Source organism: Nelumbo nucifera, chromosome 2, assembly GCF_055504915.1.
Source record: "Nelumbo nucifera cultivar China Antique chromosome 2, China Antique-T2T, whole genome shotgun sequence".
Lineage (NCBI taxonomy): Eukaryota > Viridiplantae > Streptophyta > Magnoliopsida > Proteales > Nelumbonaceae > Nelumbo > Nelumbo nucifera.
In genome coordinates this window covers 2099707-2113146 of record NC_142650.1, presented here as the reverse complement: position 1 = coordinate 2113146, position 13440 = coordinate 2099707, and the positions used below count along the sequence as shown (strand labels likewise).

General features: G+C 34.4%; 1 protein-coding gene across 2 annotated transcripts; it reads left to right on the top strand.

Annotated features, from left to right (window-relative positions):
* Nucleotides 1–2542: 2542 nt before the first annotated feature.
* Nucleotides 2543–11386, top strand: LOC104594512 (alpha-galactosidase 3-like). Of its 2 annotated transcripts, XM_010254816.3 has the most exons (16): nt 2548–2891; nt 3289–3347; nt 3433–3493; nt 6054–6110; nt 6197–6231; nt 7070–7173; nt 7291–7363; nt 7566–7624; nt 7715–7780; nt 7864–7947; nt 8445–8509; nt 8612–8694; nt 9052–9142; nt 9390–9448; nt 10423–10563; nt 11053–11386. In XM_010254816.3, exons 1-16 carry the CDS (start codon nt 2843–2845, stop codon nt 11161–11163), a joined length of 1197 nt encoding a protein of 398 aa, XP_010253118.1. In that variant the 5' UTR covers nt 2548–2842; the 3' UTR covers nt 11164–11386. The 2 variants fall into 2 exon arrangements, with proteins under 2 accessions (XP_010253117.1, XP_010253118.1); XM_010254815.3 differs by lacking the exon at nt 3433–3493 and having other exon boundaries at nt 2543–2891.
* Nucleotides 11387–13440: the final 2054 nt, after the last annotated feature.

Sequence of the window (13440 nt, the reverse complement as noted above, 5' to 3'; positions counted from 1 at the left end):
TTATACGAAGTCCATCTTCGGATGCAAAACCAATTCCGAACTAGGTGGGCCAATGATCTCAGACATGCATCATGAGACCTACGACAACTCACCTATATAAAGGCCTCGTCTCCAACCTCACAAAGTATGCACGATTTAGTTCTCAAATTCCCTTACAATTAAGCTTTCAACTCTCTCAAATCTCTACGTCGCTAATTTAAGCATCAGAGTACCCACATTGAATAAAGCACCCCAGACACTTTGACAGCCTTGTTTTACAATTCGAGTAGGCGGCATCACTAGCTCAACGTCTAAGCTGTCCTCTAAGAAGGAGCTACCATATCACGCTATATCAATAATTGTATATCATTATATTAGGTGTTATACTAAGTTAGGGTATGACTATGATATATAAAAAAGATATGATACCCAAAAAACAAGTGACCAATAAACTGGAATCATAAATCTGGTAGTGAATCAGTTGTTATTTATCAAAATTCATGGAGCATTACAACACATAAGGCATCAACTAGACTTTGTATGTTCTCACACAGATCTCCTCTTCTCATTGCAGAAGGACAACCATGCATGGCAAAATCACCAACAACAGTTGAGCTCTGGGCAATAGTAAGAGGCTTATGTAATTTTTTTTGTATGGGTTACAAAGTATGTTTTTTTACTATCAGATGCAAAAGAAGTTTTTTTGAAGATAGGAGGAACTGGAAAAAACATCACCTAGGATTTGCAAGCACTGTATGACCATATTCTTGAATTATTATTACTTTTTAAAAATGTAAAATTGCTCTATGTAAACAGGGAAGTAGTTAAGCTAGCTCATGAACTTGCAAAGAGAGCTAGGCTTAAAAATACTTATGTAAATAGTACTCATCCCCCTATGTATTTACTTGCATGTTTTTTAGATGATTGTAAAATGGGGATTCAAATGTATCCATGATGTTTTTAATGGATCCTTTTATTGAGAAAAAAAAAAAACTTTTTTCATACCATATCTTTATATAGATAATTAATGAGTCCGGATATATTCTTCACACCAATGACCAACCTCACAATGCATTTCAGCCGTACATTGAGAGCATCTCCCATACTTTGTATTGTTATTCATCGCTATAGGGAGATGCTCCCAATGCACGGTGGGATGGAGTTATAAGTTAAGTATGAATTGCGTTCTATGAGGAACAAATCCCGATTCATACCCTTCTACAAGGTCCTCTTTCTTTACCTGAATTATGTGTAATGTACAAGAATGTCGAAACCTGAATTACTTGAACAAGTAGTAAAGTTAGTACATTGGATGATTTGTCCGGTCTATGTATCATTGCCTTTGAAAAAAAGTTGTGTAAATATCAAAATTATTTTATGATGTCAAGTTGTATTCTTCATATAAAAAGTAGTGGCCCTTATTTGGGATCCTATTTATGTAAAAAAGACTGCGTTTAGAAGCAGTGTAAAACATCATCAATATATTTTTTTCTATGATGATTTATTAAACGTGTTTATCAATATAGTTTTTACATCGATTATCTATGTAAAATCTCATCATAAGTGATGTTTTTACATCCATTGATTTACGATGTAAAACTCCACTCCATCCAAATGTTTATAAATTTGAACCGGAATAAAATTTTACATCGATATTGATTTACACTCCAAATAAACATCGACAAAACTAAACTGATGATGAAGTTTTACACTAATGAGGTTTTACACCTTTTCCAAACGCAGCCTAAATGAAAACCAATAGGACCTTAGTGGTGGTAAAATTACGGGAGACCAAATCTGCTCCTTACACTAATCTCATAGACACATCTCACCATGTATATGAACATTTCCCATACTTTGTTATTACGGAAAAGTACAGACAGGACTACTGCAGAATTTTGATTTCTGCCGCAACTTTATAAATATTCAAAAGTTCAAAAACCCACATCCTATATTCACCCACGAATTAGTATCAATTCTAAGCTGGCATCCACCCTAACTGTACTTTAGGCCTATGAATTTTGACCTTGGGCTGAACGATCATTCTCCCTTGTTATTATTATTGATGGGTGATGCTCCTAATATACGGTGGGATGTACCTGTGAGATCGGTATGAGGTTCGCTCATAAGAGGAACATATCCCAATTTGCATAACCCCTCTCCCCTATAACCCATATAACCTAGTAACCTCCCAATGACGAAATCTGCTCCTCACAAATGGGCTTCTCATAGGTACATCTACCGTGTATTGAGAACACCTCCCGTGAATGATGACTAAAAATAGGGGAGATGTTTCCAGGTGGGAGGAGCAGATCCGATCTCCAGTAGAGAATAGAAATAAGTAATGCTTGGAGCCTTGGACCATGGTTTTTTGGTGGGGTCCCTTCTCCCTTGCATCTAAGCGATCAGGATATTCCTCCTTAGCTTTCACAAGCCACAACACAACACAAGTCCCTAGGAATGTGTGAATGGCTAAGATGTTAGAAACAAGGCCAGGGAGAGGGACCCCTGACGCCAAGCCCACTTCATTTTTATACCTATAAATAGTTAAATACACAGGCAGTTGATGAAGAGGAGTTGTACCAATTGGATGAACCCTGTATCAGACCGCTGAGTCCCGGCCCCGCGTCCGTTTGTTTTCTTTCTTTCCATCAGATACTCTCATTCCCTCTGCTTCTGCTATTTTGACAAGTGAAGTAGGACTGTAGGAGGACAAGGAGCATGGCGAATAACATCGTCTACATTTCTCTTCTGATCCTCTCGTTTTCTGCAATTTCTATCACCATCGCTATTCGGGTGGCACCTCTCCTCGAAAATTATGAAATACCCACTTTGAGAGCTAACCTCTACGATACTTCTAATTATGGAAAACTGCAGCTCAACAACGGATTGGCTCGAACGCCTCAGATGGGGTAACCCTTTTCTTCTCCCTGTTGTTCTGTTTTTTTTTTTCCTTTTTTTCCCACCCCTTCTGGGACCTTTCTTCTGATTTTAGGTGAAGAAAAATTTCTCAATTTGTGTTTTCGCAACACCTAATATGTTGCAATTTTCGGGGTTTAGTATTTTCTTGGACAGTAGTTGGAATCCAGAAATAAATAAATAGTTTACCGAAAAATAAATAAATACGTTTCTCTTTCTTTTAATTTCTTTTAGAGCAATTGGCTTCTTAATTTCAAACTGTTACTACTAGAATGCCATGCAATTCATGGGCATAAATTTTGTAATACTGCTTTTGTCTCAGATGCTTTCGTTTTTGCTGTTTTTGTTTTCTTCCATTTTAGTTAAATTGTTACTTTTATGTGGGTGCAGATGGAATAGCTGGAATTTCTTTGCCTGTAATATCAATGAAACTGTTATTAAGGAAACAGGTCTGATATCTGCCTTCTTCTATGTTTCCCTTTACTTGGTTCTTAACTTCTTAAGCTCTTATTTCAGTATCTGGGAAATTTGCAGAATGATAGTGGCCTTAGTTTTTGTCTGGTCACTTGGGCGCTTAGGCAACAGTTTCCTCCAGGTGACCGCGGTGCCTGTACATGCAGTATATATATCTTAGTTGCTTGTAAATCAGAAAATAATGCCTCTTCATAATTTGTACGCACTATCAGATTATGCTTTATTGCCTTTGAGTATTGGTTGGACGCCTCGCCTGAAGGCCCTGAACTCTATGGCTTATATGAGAATTAGTTTAGGCGACTGGGCTCTGCTAGGCAATAACAAATAAAGACCACAAGTGTCTTATTGTGTTTTCTCGTCAACAAGGAAAGAGAAAGAAGAGAATGGTTGAGTTTTCTTTTTCTACAGTTTCTCTCTCTCCCACACACACATACACAGGCATTAAGGGGGGCCTTCGCAATGCATAGACCTCTAAACCAACCTCTGAACGCTGAACACCCAATAATTTCATTTCCCCTGTCACCCCACCTCTATGCGGTCACAGGTGTGGTTATTACCTTTTGGATACTTTTACCCCTAACGAAACATAAAATTTCTATTCCAAAATCCATCATGTTTTAAAATCTATTTAAAGTAATAAAATGCTAAATTATTAATAAATCTATATTTTACAAATAATAATTGCAAATTAATAAATTTATAATAAAACAATCATACAAATATTTAACACATATTTAATAATTATAAAATAATAAGGAGGTACATAATAATTATTAAAATTTATTTAAAATAATGAAAATTTGTTAAAAATATTCATAAATGTATCCTTTATTAAATAATAATTAAAAAAATGTATTACATATTTAATAATAAATAATTTTAGAAACACGTAAAATGCATTACTAGAAAAGCAATATTTAATAATTGTAATATAAAAACAAGGGAATTTGAATTTATTAAAATTTATTTAAAAAAGAAAAAATGTTAAAATCATTAATAATCTATAATTTATAAAATAATATTTGAAGATAATACAATAATTACTAATTTTAAAAATATGTAAAATAGATTACTCAAAAAGTGGTAGATATTAAATAATTGTAAAATAATAACAAAGGCATTTAAAATTGTTAAAATTTATTTAAAATGCTAAAACATAACAAAATATTAATTAATTAAAAAAATTGAAAACAATACATTAATTAAATAAATTATTTATCATAGACATTTCTCAATGGTTAACAAATTCAAAATAACCAAACAAGTTTATCTACAGGGGTAAAATTGTGAATAGACATTTCTCAAAGGTTACAACATTCAAATTACCAAACAACTTCTTTTCCTTCAGAGATCTAGAAAGCAGAAAAGTTAATTTTTACTGCTCAAAGCTCAAACTGTTCTCAGACTTCTTTTCCTTCAGAGATTGGGGTTCATAGTTACTAAATGCCACCCAAGTAGAAAAAGGGTTCTGCCCCTTGTTCTTTTTCCCTTTGTGTTACTCTTTCTGTTGAAAACTTTTATTATAAAACTATAGCCTTCTTTAGTTGCTAATAATTTTTTGACGTACACTTGCTCTATTAAATACTTATTGTGTTATAATTCTGTGTTTAAAATATTAAGATTGGCTGATTTAAAATGTTATTGTCTTCTAGATTCAATGGTTCATTGTGCTTTGAAAGGAAAATTAATGTTATTAGTAAAGGGGATTGCTATTTTGCAATTTATTTGCATGTTGATTGGTATGTAAACTATAGAACTAACCTAGAACTTAGTTTTTTCTTTGTAAAATTCTACACTTGGCAAGTAGTTTCTGCAGTGTAGCCCAGAATCACCTAGATGCCTTCACAACCATGATGGCACATAACTGACTAGATGTCTTGTAACAAAGTCCTTTTCCTAGAATTCTTTGTTAAGTACCTAATGATGCTACACATTGCATCCAGTGCAACTAACAAGGAAGATTTACAAACCGACTTACCAATCAAAAAGATATGTATAAAGTATAAACTGACTTACAATTGCTATTACAAAAAAAAAAAAAAAAGAGAGAAAAAAAAGTCTTGGTGTATTACAATTACTTCTCAACAAGAAATCATCTTGTTGTGTCAATCTTCACATTAGGATCCATAGTGTCAAAAAAGTTAGATACCAGCATACTTACAGAAAAAAGCTCATAACACTCGTCATCCCTCATGGTCACCCAGTGTGATTATTATGTCATCCAAATTTATTGCAAATACACTAACCTATAATTGGCAAGTAAACACCAAAGGATCGTAATAAACCATGTTAAACCCATATACCAAAAGAATATCAGTAAACTTATTAATAATCTAAGAGTTAGTGTGTTGTTTTGAACCAATAATAATCTTTTTGTGACCACAAAACAGGACTAACTTTACCTAACCAATAAGCAGAACATTCCATGTAATCCTGGTCAAGATTACCATGTGAAAATACATTCTTAATGGCAATTGATCAGTGATGACTGTTTTAGACTTAAAAATTCAAAAATTAATCGGAATTCATAGTATATGATGGCTATTCAACTTATGAATCTTAAAAAAACAATATTTGAGTATCGATCACATAATTGATTATTTTTTCTGCTGCCCCCTCTGGCCCTCTTGTTATTTGATCAAGTTCCATCACAATTTCAATGTTTTTTGTCCTTCTGGCAGCTGATGCACTCATCTATACCGGTTTGGCTGAATTAGGTTATATTTATGTCAATATAGGTAATTCTTTTTATTACCAATTTGCTCCAGTCAATACAATTTCATCTCTTGTTTGTCTTATACTGATTCATAATCTCTGGTGGCAGATGATTGTTGGTCTTCTCCTACAAGAAATCTGCAGGTTAAGTCAAAGCCTTTTATTTTCACATTATTTTTGAACAAGTCTTAGTAATTGGATAAATGATGATAGATTATGAATTTATGCTCTAAGAGAAGAGCGTGTTTTCAATTTAAAACAGTTCAAATAAGGTTGCCTTTACTTAATTATCTTTTTTTATTATTTTCATTTTTTCAAATGAAAAAGCTAGGGTTATACTTTACTGTATATATGTAGAAAAGGTTACAAAGCTACATTTTTTTTTACAACATTGAGGGCCAATGTGGAAAATTTATCTTCCACCAGAAGAAACTTTTTGTCCACCTTTTAGTAGAACTTTATTCAAGTTATATTAGCATTTGAAAGTTTTAATTTCTTAGCTTAACAAGTATCTACAAAAAAGGAGTTCATTCTGAGCACATGGCAAGGATTTTAGGGCAGAAATTTACCCCTTGAATGTAGGGTGGATTGGGAATCTAACCATCTTTCTGCACCAAAGATTTTTAGCTTAAACACGCAAGAAGAGGTATAATTATACTTCATCATAAAAAAAAAAAAAAAAAAAAAACAGGTTAAAGTGGAAACATAATAAGGTATTATGTTGGTAACTTACACAATGTAGTTCTGGTTCTTGCCGTATCCCTCTCCGAAAAAAGGAAAAAATGGCAAGAAAAAAAAAAAAGGAAAAACCCCACCCCACTTTCTAACAGAACAACTTCACTAAGAATTCTATTTTTACTGTTATGCTCCCTACAACACAAATCTTCCAAGGGAAGTCCTTTTGCTGCTTATGGAAGAAACAAAGAACTTTTTTCTATTATTTTCTTTCAGAGTTTCTCATGATAAGTATTTATTTGTGCAGGGAAATTTGGCTCCTGATCCAGAAACCTTTCCATCAGGTATTAAAGCTCTTGCTGATTATATACATGAGAAGGGCCTCAAGCTTGGTATTTATTCTGATGCTGGGTAAGACAAGTCTCATATTTTTGGGTTAGAGCCTTATATCAAGTGAATATCCCAATAATAATATGAATTGATCATTGTAATTCATTCTTGGATTCTATTACCACTTCAATCTGATAGGGCCTTTACTTGTCAAGTTCGTCCTGGATCCCTTTTCCACGAAAGGGCTGATGCGGAACTATTTGCATCTTGGGTAAGAGTTCTTGTATTTTTCAAAAATAGGAAATGGAACTTATATTTATCTATGTACAAAGTAAATATTTGGAATGGAAAGTCTAAATTTTCAATCAAATCATATAATCTTAGATGAAAATCTCAGATATCAGTTTATTAAATTCTTCTTCATTTACATCACTTCTTTTTTCCAATTTATATTTGGCACTTATGTCAATCAGGATGTGGACTATTTGAAGTATGACAACTGTTACAATCTAGGGATCATACCAGAGGAACGGTTTGCCCTCACCTTGGCTATCTTTAAATAAAATTTCTAGAAACAATAAGTTGTCCTGAAATTGATTCAGTTTGCATTCATAATTTCCAGATATCCACCAATGCATGAAGCTCTAAATGCAACTGGTCACACAATTTTCTACTCGCTCTGTGAATGGTAATTAAGATTATTTATTTATTTTTTACAGTTCAAAGTTGTTCAGTGGATCTTAAGAGTTTTTATGTTTTCATTCTATGTAGGGGCGTTGATGACCCTGCCTTATGGGCAGGTGGAGTTGGAAATAGTTGGCGAACAACTGATGACATCAATGACTCATGGGCAAGGTTAGAAATTTGGGATCTATGTTTACATGGTTACCACATGAAAATGTAGCCCTCTTTCCAATCAATGGTTGATGGTTCACATTGGCAGTAACCTCATGCATAAAAGTCCTGATTACAGTGGCTGTTGTTTCTGATAACATGCAATATCTTGTCTAACATGACTATAAGTTTCCTTCTAGAAGGATATAATGTATTAGATCTTTGGCATCATTTCATTCTAATCTTCTGTGAGAAAACTTAAGTACATGGCATGCCAAATTAAAAGTCCAAATGGAAGAGGACCTACAGATGAAGCTGGAGTTGAATATTTGAGTGTTTCCCCTCCCTGAAAAAAGAGTGGAGAAAACTTAGAACAAGAACAGTCAAAATTGGGGAATTAAAAAGAAATCTAGAATTTCATAAATCTCAGAAGTATTTATTTGGGTATCATGTCATTATTTAATTAACTTGATTTTTTTGTCATACTGATCATATTTCAATGTTTTTATACTGGCAAGTATGACCACTACTGCTGATCTTAATGACAAGTGGGCTACATATGCTGGACCTGGTGGATGGAATGGTAATAGAAATATTCATATTACAAGTGTCAATTCTATGAGTTCTGGTGGATGTCTTCTTTTCTTATCAGCTCCCTAATACATCCTATGCCTTTTTGGACCAGACCCAGATATGTTAGAAGTTGGCAATGGAGGCATGACTTTCCAGGAGTATCGTGCACATTTCAGTATCTGGGCATTAATGAAGGTGCTCTCCTTCAACTCTTGCGGTTTACATCTTTTATTTGGAAAATTACTTGAGAGTATCTGGGCATTAATGAAGCTATCCATTTTGCTTTAATGATCTTCTCAAGAGTATCCCAAGTAGATATAACTCAGCCATTTTGGTAGTATCAGTCTTTCATAATAGAATTGGATAGCAAAAGGCTAAATTTGACAGTTGAAACTATGACCTTCAATGTTGGTCTCTCAGATTAAACATAAAACTAATCTCTATTAATTTACAGTCTAAGTACCACTATGTTTAATTGTGGCTGCATTGAACATGGGTAGGTGGGGTTCTGCACAGAATGTAACAATCTTTAGAAACTATTTGAGTGTACAGGCACCTCTTTTGATAGGTTGCGATGTAAGAAACATGACTGCAGAAACATTGGAGATTCTAAGCAATAAGGAGGTCATTGCTGTAAATCAAGGTACTCTATTGTCAAATGTAATGTGTTATTGTTATTATGTATAAGCAATGGTTTTTGTGTTTGTGCACACCTGCTTGCTTCACCTGAATAATGGGTTTTTCTTATCTCCATTATCTTGGTTGGTTGTCTTCTTTTATGGCATATTCTCAAGGTGCAATATGCAACCATCTTCTTTTATTTATGTTAAATGTTCCAGCATGCACTGCAAGTACAGTTGATCAAGAATTCAATTTTTGTTTCCTTGCAGACTCGCTTGGGGTTCAAGGACGGAAGGTATACGCTGAAGGAAAGGACAACTGCCGACAGGTCCATCCCTCCCATTTCTTAATTTTATGACCTAGTGGTAATACTTCCAAAGCTTACAACAAAACCACAAATAACATAGTTAAGTCTCTAATAAATCATATTTCTGTCAGATTTATCAAATCTGAGACCAATCATACATTTTTACCTATTTTATGTAATAAAAATCATTTTCTTTTTATTACCAAATCAAAAGTGTTTATTTTCATAGTATGGTAGGAATTTGCCTGTTATTGACATTATCAAATTGTTAAATTTTGCAACATCCTTAAAGAGCATCTTGTTAACCTTCCATTCACAAAAATGGTAAGGTGAAAACTTGATGCAGACATGGAAACAGAGGAACAATCAATGGAGGAAGAAATCAGTTTTCTCCCTATTCCTTATCAAGTGGCAATTTGTGGGTGCTTATAATTTTGGCCAATTTGAGTCTTCTAATGGTTATTTTATAGTTTCTTGGTGTTTTAAGAATATATCTAATCATTTTTTATTGGTAAGAATACATTTGGTCATTTTAAGAGTCAACTTTAGTTTATAGAGTTTACCAATAAAAAAATAGTTTAAAGTCTTATTAAATAGTTTTTGAGTGAGCAATGGTTCATTTAATGATAGGGTGTTTGTCTAGGAGAGGATTTGGGTTTCCTATTTCTTTGGGTCAATATTGGAGTTGTTTTTCAATTGTTTGGCTTTAGTAGGATTAGTAGTAACTAGTAAGCAGTTAAAAGCTTTTAGAGTTAAAGTCCTATTTGAGTATATAACAACTCGGTGGGCAAACCTTCCTACTGGTACCATTAAGGAGTCTAACTCCTGATTTGGGTAGTCTGACATGAGTATACTCGGGGGTGCATGCCAACTCGAGAGTCCAACAAAGATATGATGTCTTCATGCAACATTAACATTCAGACATTCTTTCAGCTTGTATCAGAGATCTTTTTTATGCCATATGTCATGACTCAGAAATAGTCCTCTGGTTGTAGGTTTGGGCAGGTCCTCTTTCTGGAAACAGGTTGGTAGTTGCCTTTTGGAACCGCTGTTCAAAAGCTGTTACCATCACAGCCAAATGGGAAGTTTTGGGCCTCCATCCAACCATCAAAGTTTCTGTAAGAGATATATGGAAGGTGAGATGGCATGTAAAGAAATTTTACACAAACGAATTAATAGTTTTAAGTATTACCTACATTCATGGTCACATTACAGGGACACAGGAAGAAATGTTGTATGCACGTTTATATAGTTATACAAGTTTATATGGGATTTATGATTCAACCCCATTGCCCACAGTAAAATATAAGAAAAAGGGAAATATGTTGGACAGGGAACTGGATGAACTCATCATGAAAAAGTTCAGTTTGCATATCTACCAGGACAAAAAACAAGATTAAACAACCCTGCAGCATATCAGTGATAAGAGTCTGTACTTGTGGCTTTGGCCAGAGATATCTTCTGTTCAGAACCCATGTAACCCTTGTAGGTGGTCAGATGAGGCTGGACCATTGCCATGCATACAACTTTCAGCCTTGATATAAATTCTTTTTAAATCTAAAAAGCTCAATGATTGTGCTTTTTTAATAAATTTCATACTCATCATGTATATATTCATTTGCCAGCATGAAGATGTAGCAGAAGTCGCACTGACATCATTCAGCACTCGAGTCGATTCTCATGATTGTAAGATGTATGTCTTCACTCCCCAAATATTGTCTTATGTTGCGGCTTAGTCATATACCATCAGATGGCTTCATGTATTTGGTCTACTTTAGATACTGGCCTATCTACAAAGAAGGACCAGGCTTTAAAAACTATGTGTGTATATAGTTTTTGGTGTGAAATCTGCAATTGAATTTGCCAAAATTATTGATCCTTTTATTTCTGGATGTCTAGAAGTGGAGAGAGGAATTTTAAGTGAAAGTGAGTACATGCAGGATACGTTTTGCCCTCAAATTATGCAACTAAGAATGATTTACTTGGTTTCCTCCTGCTGCACAAACCATGGGCCCGGCCGCTAAGGTCTTTTGCCCCTTCATGAAGTAGAACGGTGTGCCTTGCATTTTCTAAACTCAAGGCTCCGTTTGGAAAGAGTACAGATGCGAATATGTACAGTAGAAAGAACTATAAATAGGCAAGGTTCATGAAATGTCAGCATGTATTTGTATTTACACCCTTCCCAACCCAAATGGATGGTGGAACGAAAATAAAAATAGACACATGCGGGTATTCGTCAAACAGAAACTGCCACGTTAGAAAACCTTTAATTCACATAAGGAGTAAAGGACAGCACTTAAATGGTTTGGGAGCCATTTTGTTTAGGGCTGAATTGAATATGGCCTATCCTTTCTCTTTTTGGAATTTCAAATGCAAATATCTACAGTACAAAGACACAAAATAATATAAAATATAAGGTTTTGTGCTTTACATATTTGTATTTGTACTACTTTCAAACTGAACTATAAATACAAATATGTAAAGAGCAAAACCTTGTAATTTTGTATTGTTTTCTATGTATTTATATTTGTACTCTTTCTAAACTGAGCTGAATCGGGCCTTAAACTGACCCCTTTGAACTAGATTTGAAAAAAATAAAAAAAACGCCAATACTGGTCAATACGCCGGTAACTGCATCGATACTTTGAACCTTGCATATGGGTTTTCGTAGAAGTTCTCCTCAAAATTGCTACCGTTCTCATCATCTGGCTTTCAGTTTTCCAGATGCTTGTGGCGACAAGACTTTTAGACTGAGACACAGTGCTTCAGCTTCAACCCCTCCAGCAAGGCCTAGTGACACCTTTTGAACGTTCAGTATGTACAAACAGACCGTCAGACCCAACAATGGTGGCATCTGTCCAATCAAATCCAAGAAAGTTGCAGGTCATGTCCTTGTTGCACCACCGGTCTAAAAGATGGGTTGTCTCAAGAAGATGGTGGCACCCATCTCAAGAAGATGGGTTGTCTTGAGATCATCTTGATATATTATATATTAGATTAACTCCAATACCCAAATGTTGAAATGAAAGAAGTTCAAAAGATTTTGGGCGTGTTGCTAATCGGTTTTGATTTATGTTATTTTTCTTACCCATTGGAATAATGCAAATATGTAGAATGCAAAATATTGTATTTTGTTGAAGGTTTGGTTTGAAAACAGTATAAATACAAATATGTACAATATAAATATATACACAACAATATAAGGAAAATCTAGACGCTCATTGATTAGTTGTAAGTTTTTCTAGTTTTTTGGTGTCATAATCATAAACTAACTCAATAATACAAAATATAAAATCTTACATTGTATATGTTTGTATTTGTACTCATTCCAAATTGAGACTTACTTTTAGCCTTTTAGGGTAAGGAGATGTTGAAGGTATTAAAGTAAACATCTCTGTTTTGAGTCATGACTTTCTCCTTTTGGGGGCATTTTATTAATATATTGAACAAAGTTGATTAGGCTCAGTTTGAAAAGAGTACAAATATAAATATGTACAGCGTAAATACGTAAAAAATAATACAAAATATAAAGTTTTGCACTCTATATATTTGCATTTGTACTCTTTCCAAACTCAGCTTTAAGGATAAATATGATATTAAAAAAAAAATCAATGCAGTGCATTAACCTTTTCCGTCTAAATACACTTTTGTTTTAAGGGTTAAATACTTAAATACCATATGGTTTAACAAATGGATAAAAATTTATCTTAGTGTTTGAAAAATTACATAAGGGTTAAAGTACCTTCAAGTTTTCTAAGAATGGACAAAATCTCCCCCCCCCCCCCTCCCCACACACACACCCCGTTAGTAGGCTGTTATAATGTGTTCATATATGATGTCATGTGACTTATTAGAGGTATAAAATGGGCCATGCTGGGCCAGCACAGTATGGCCTGTGTATGGCCCATCGTGCAAAGTGCAGGTTGAGTTGTGCTGACCCACGAGCCATCCCAGGCTGTGCCTCCCTCCCCTAGGATATTTTGGGGGGTCAGCCCGGCTAGGAATGGCAACAA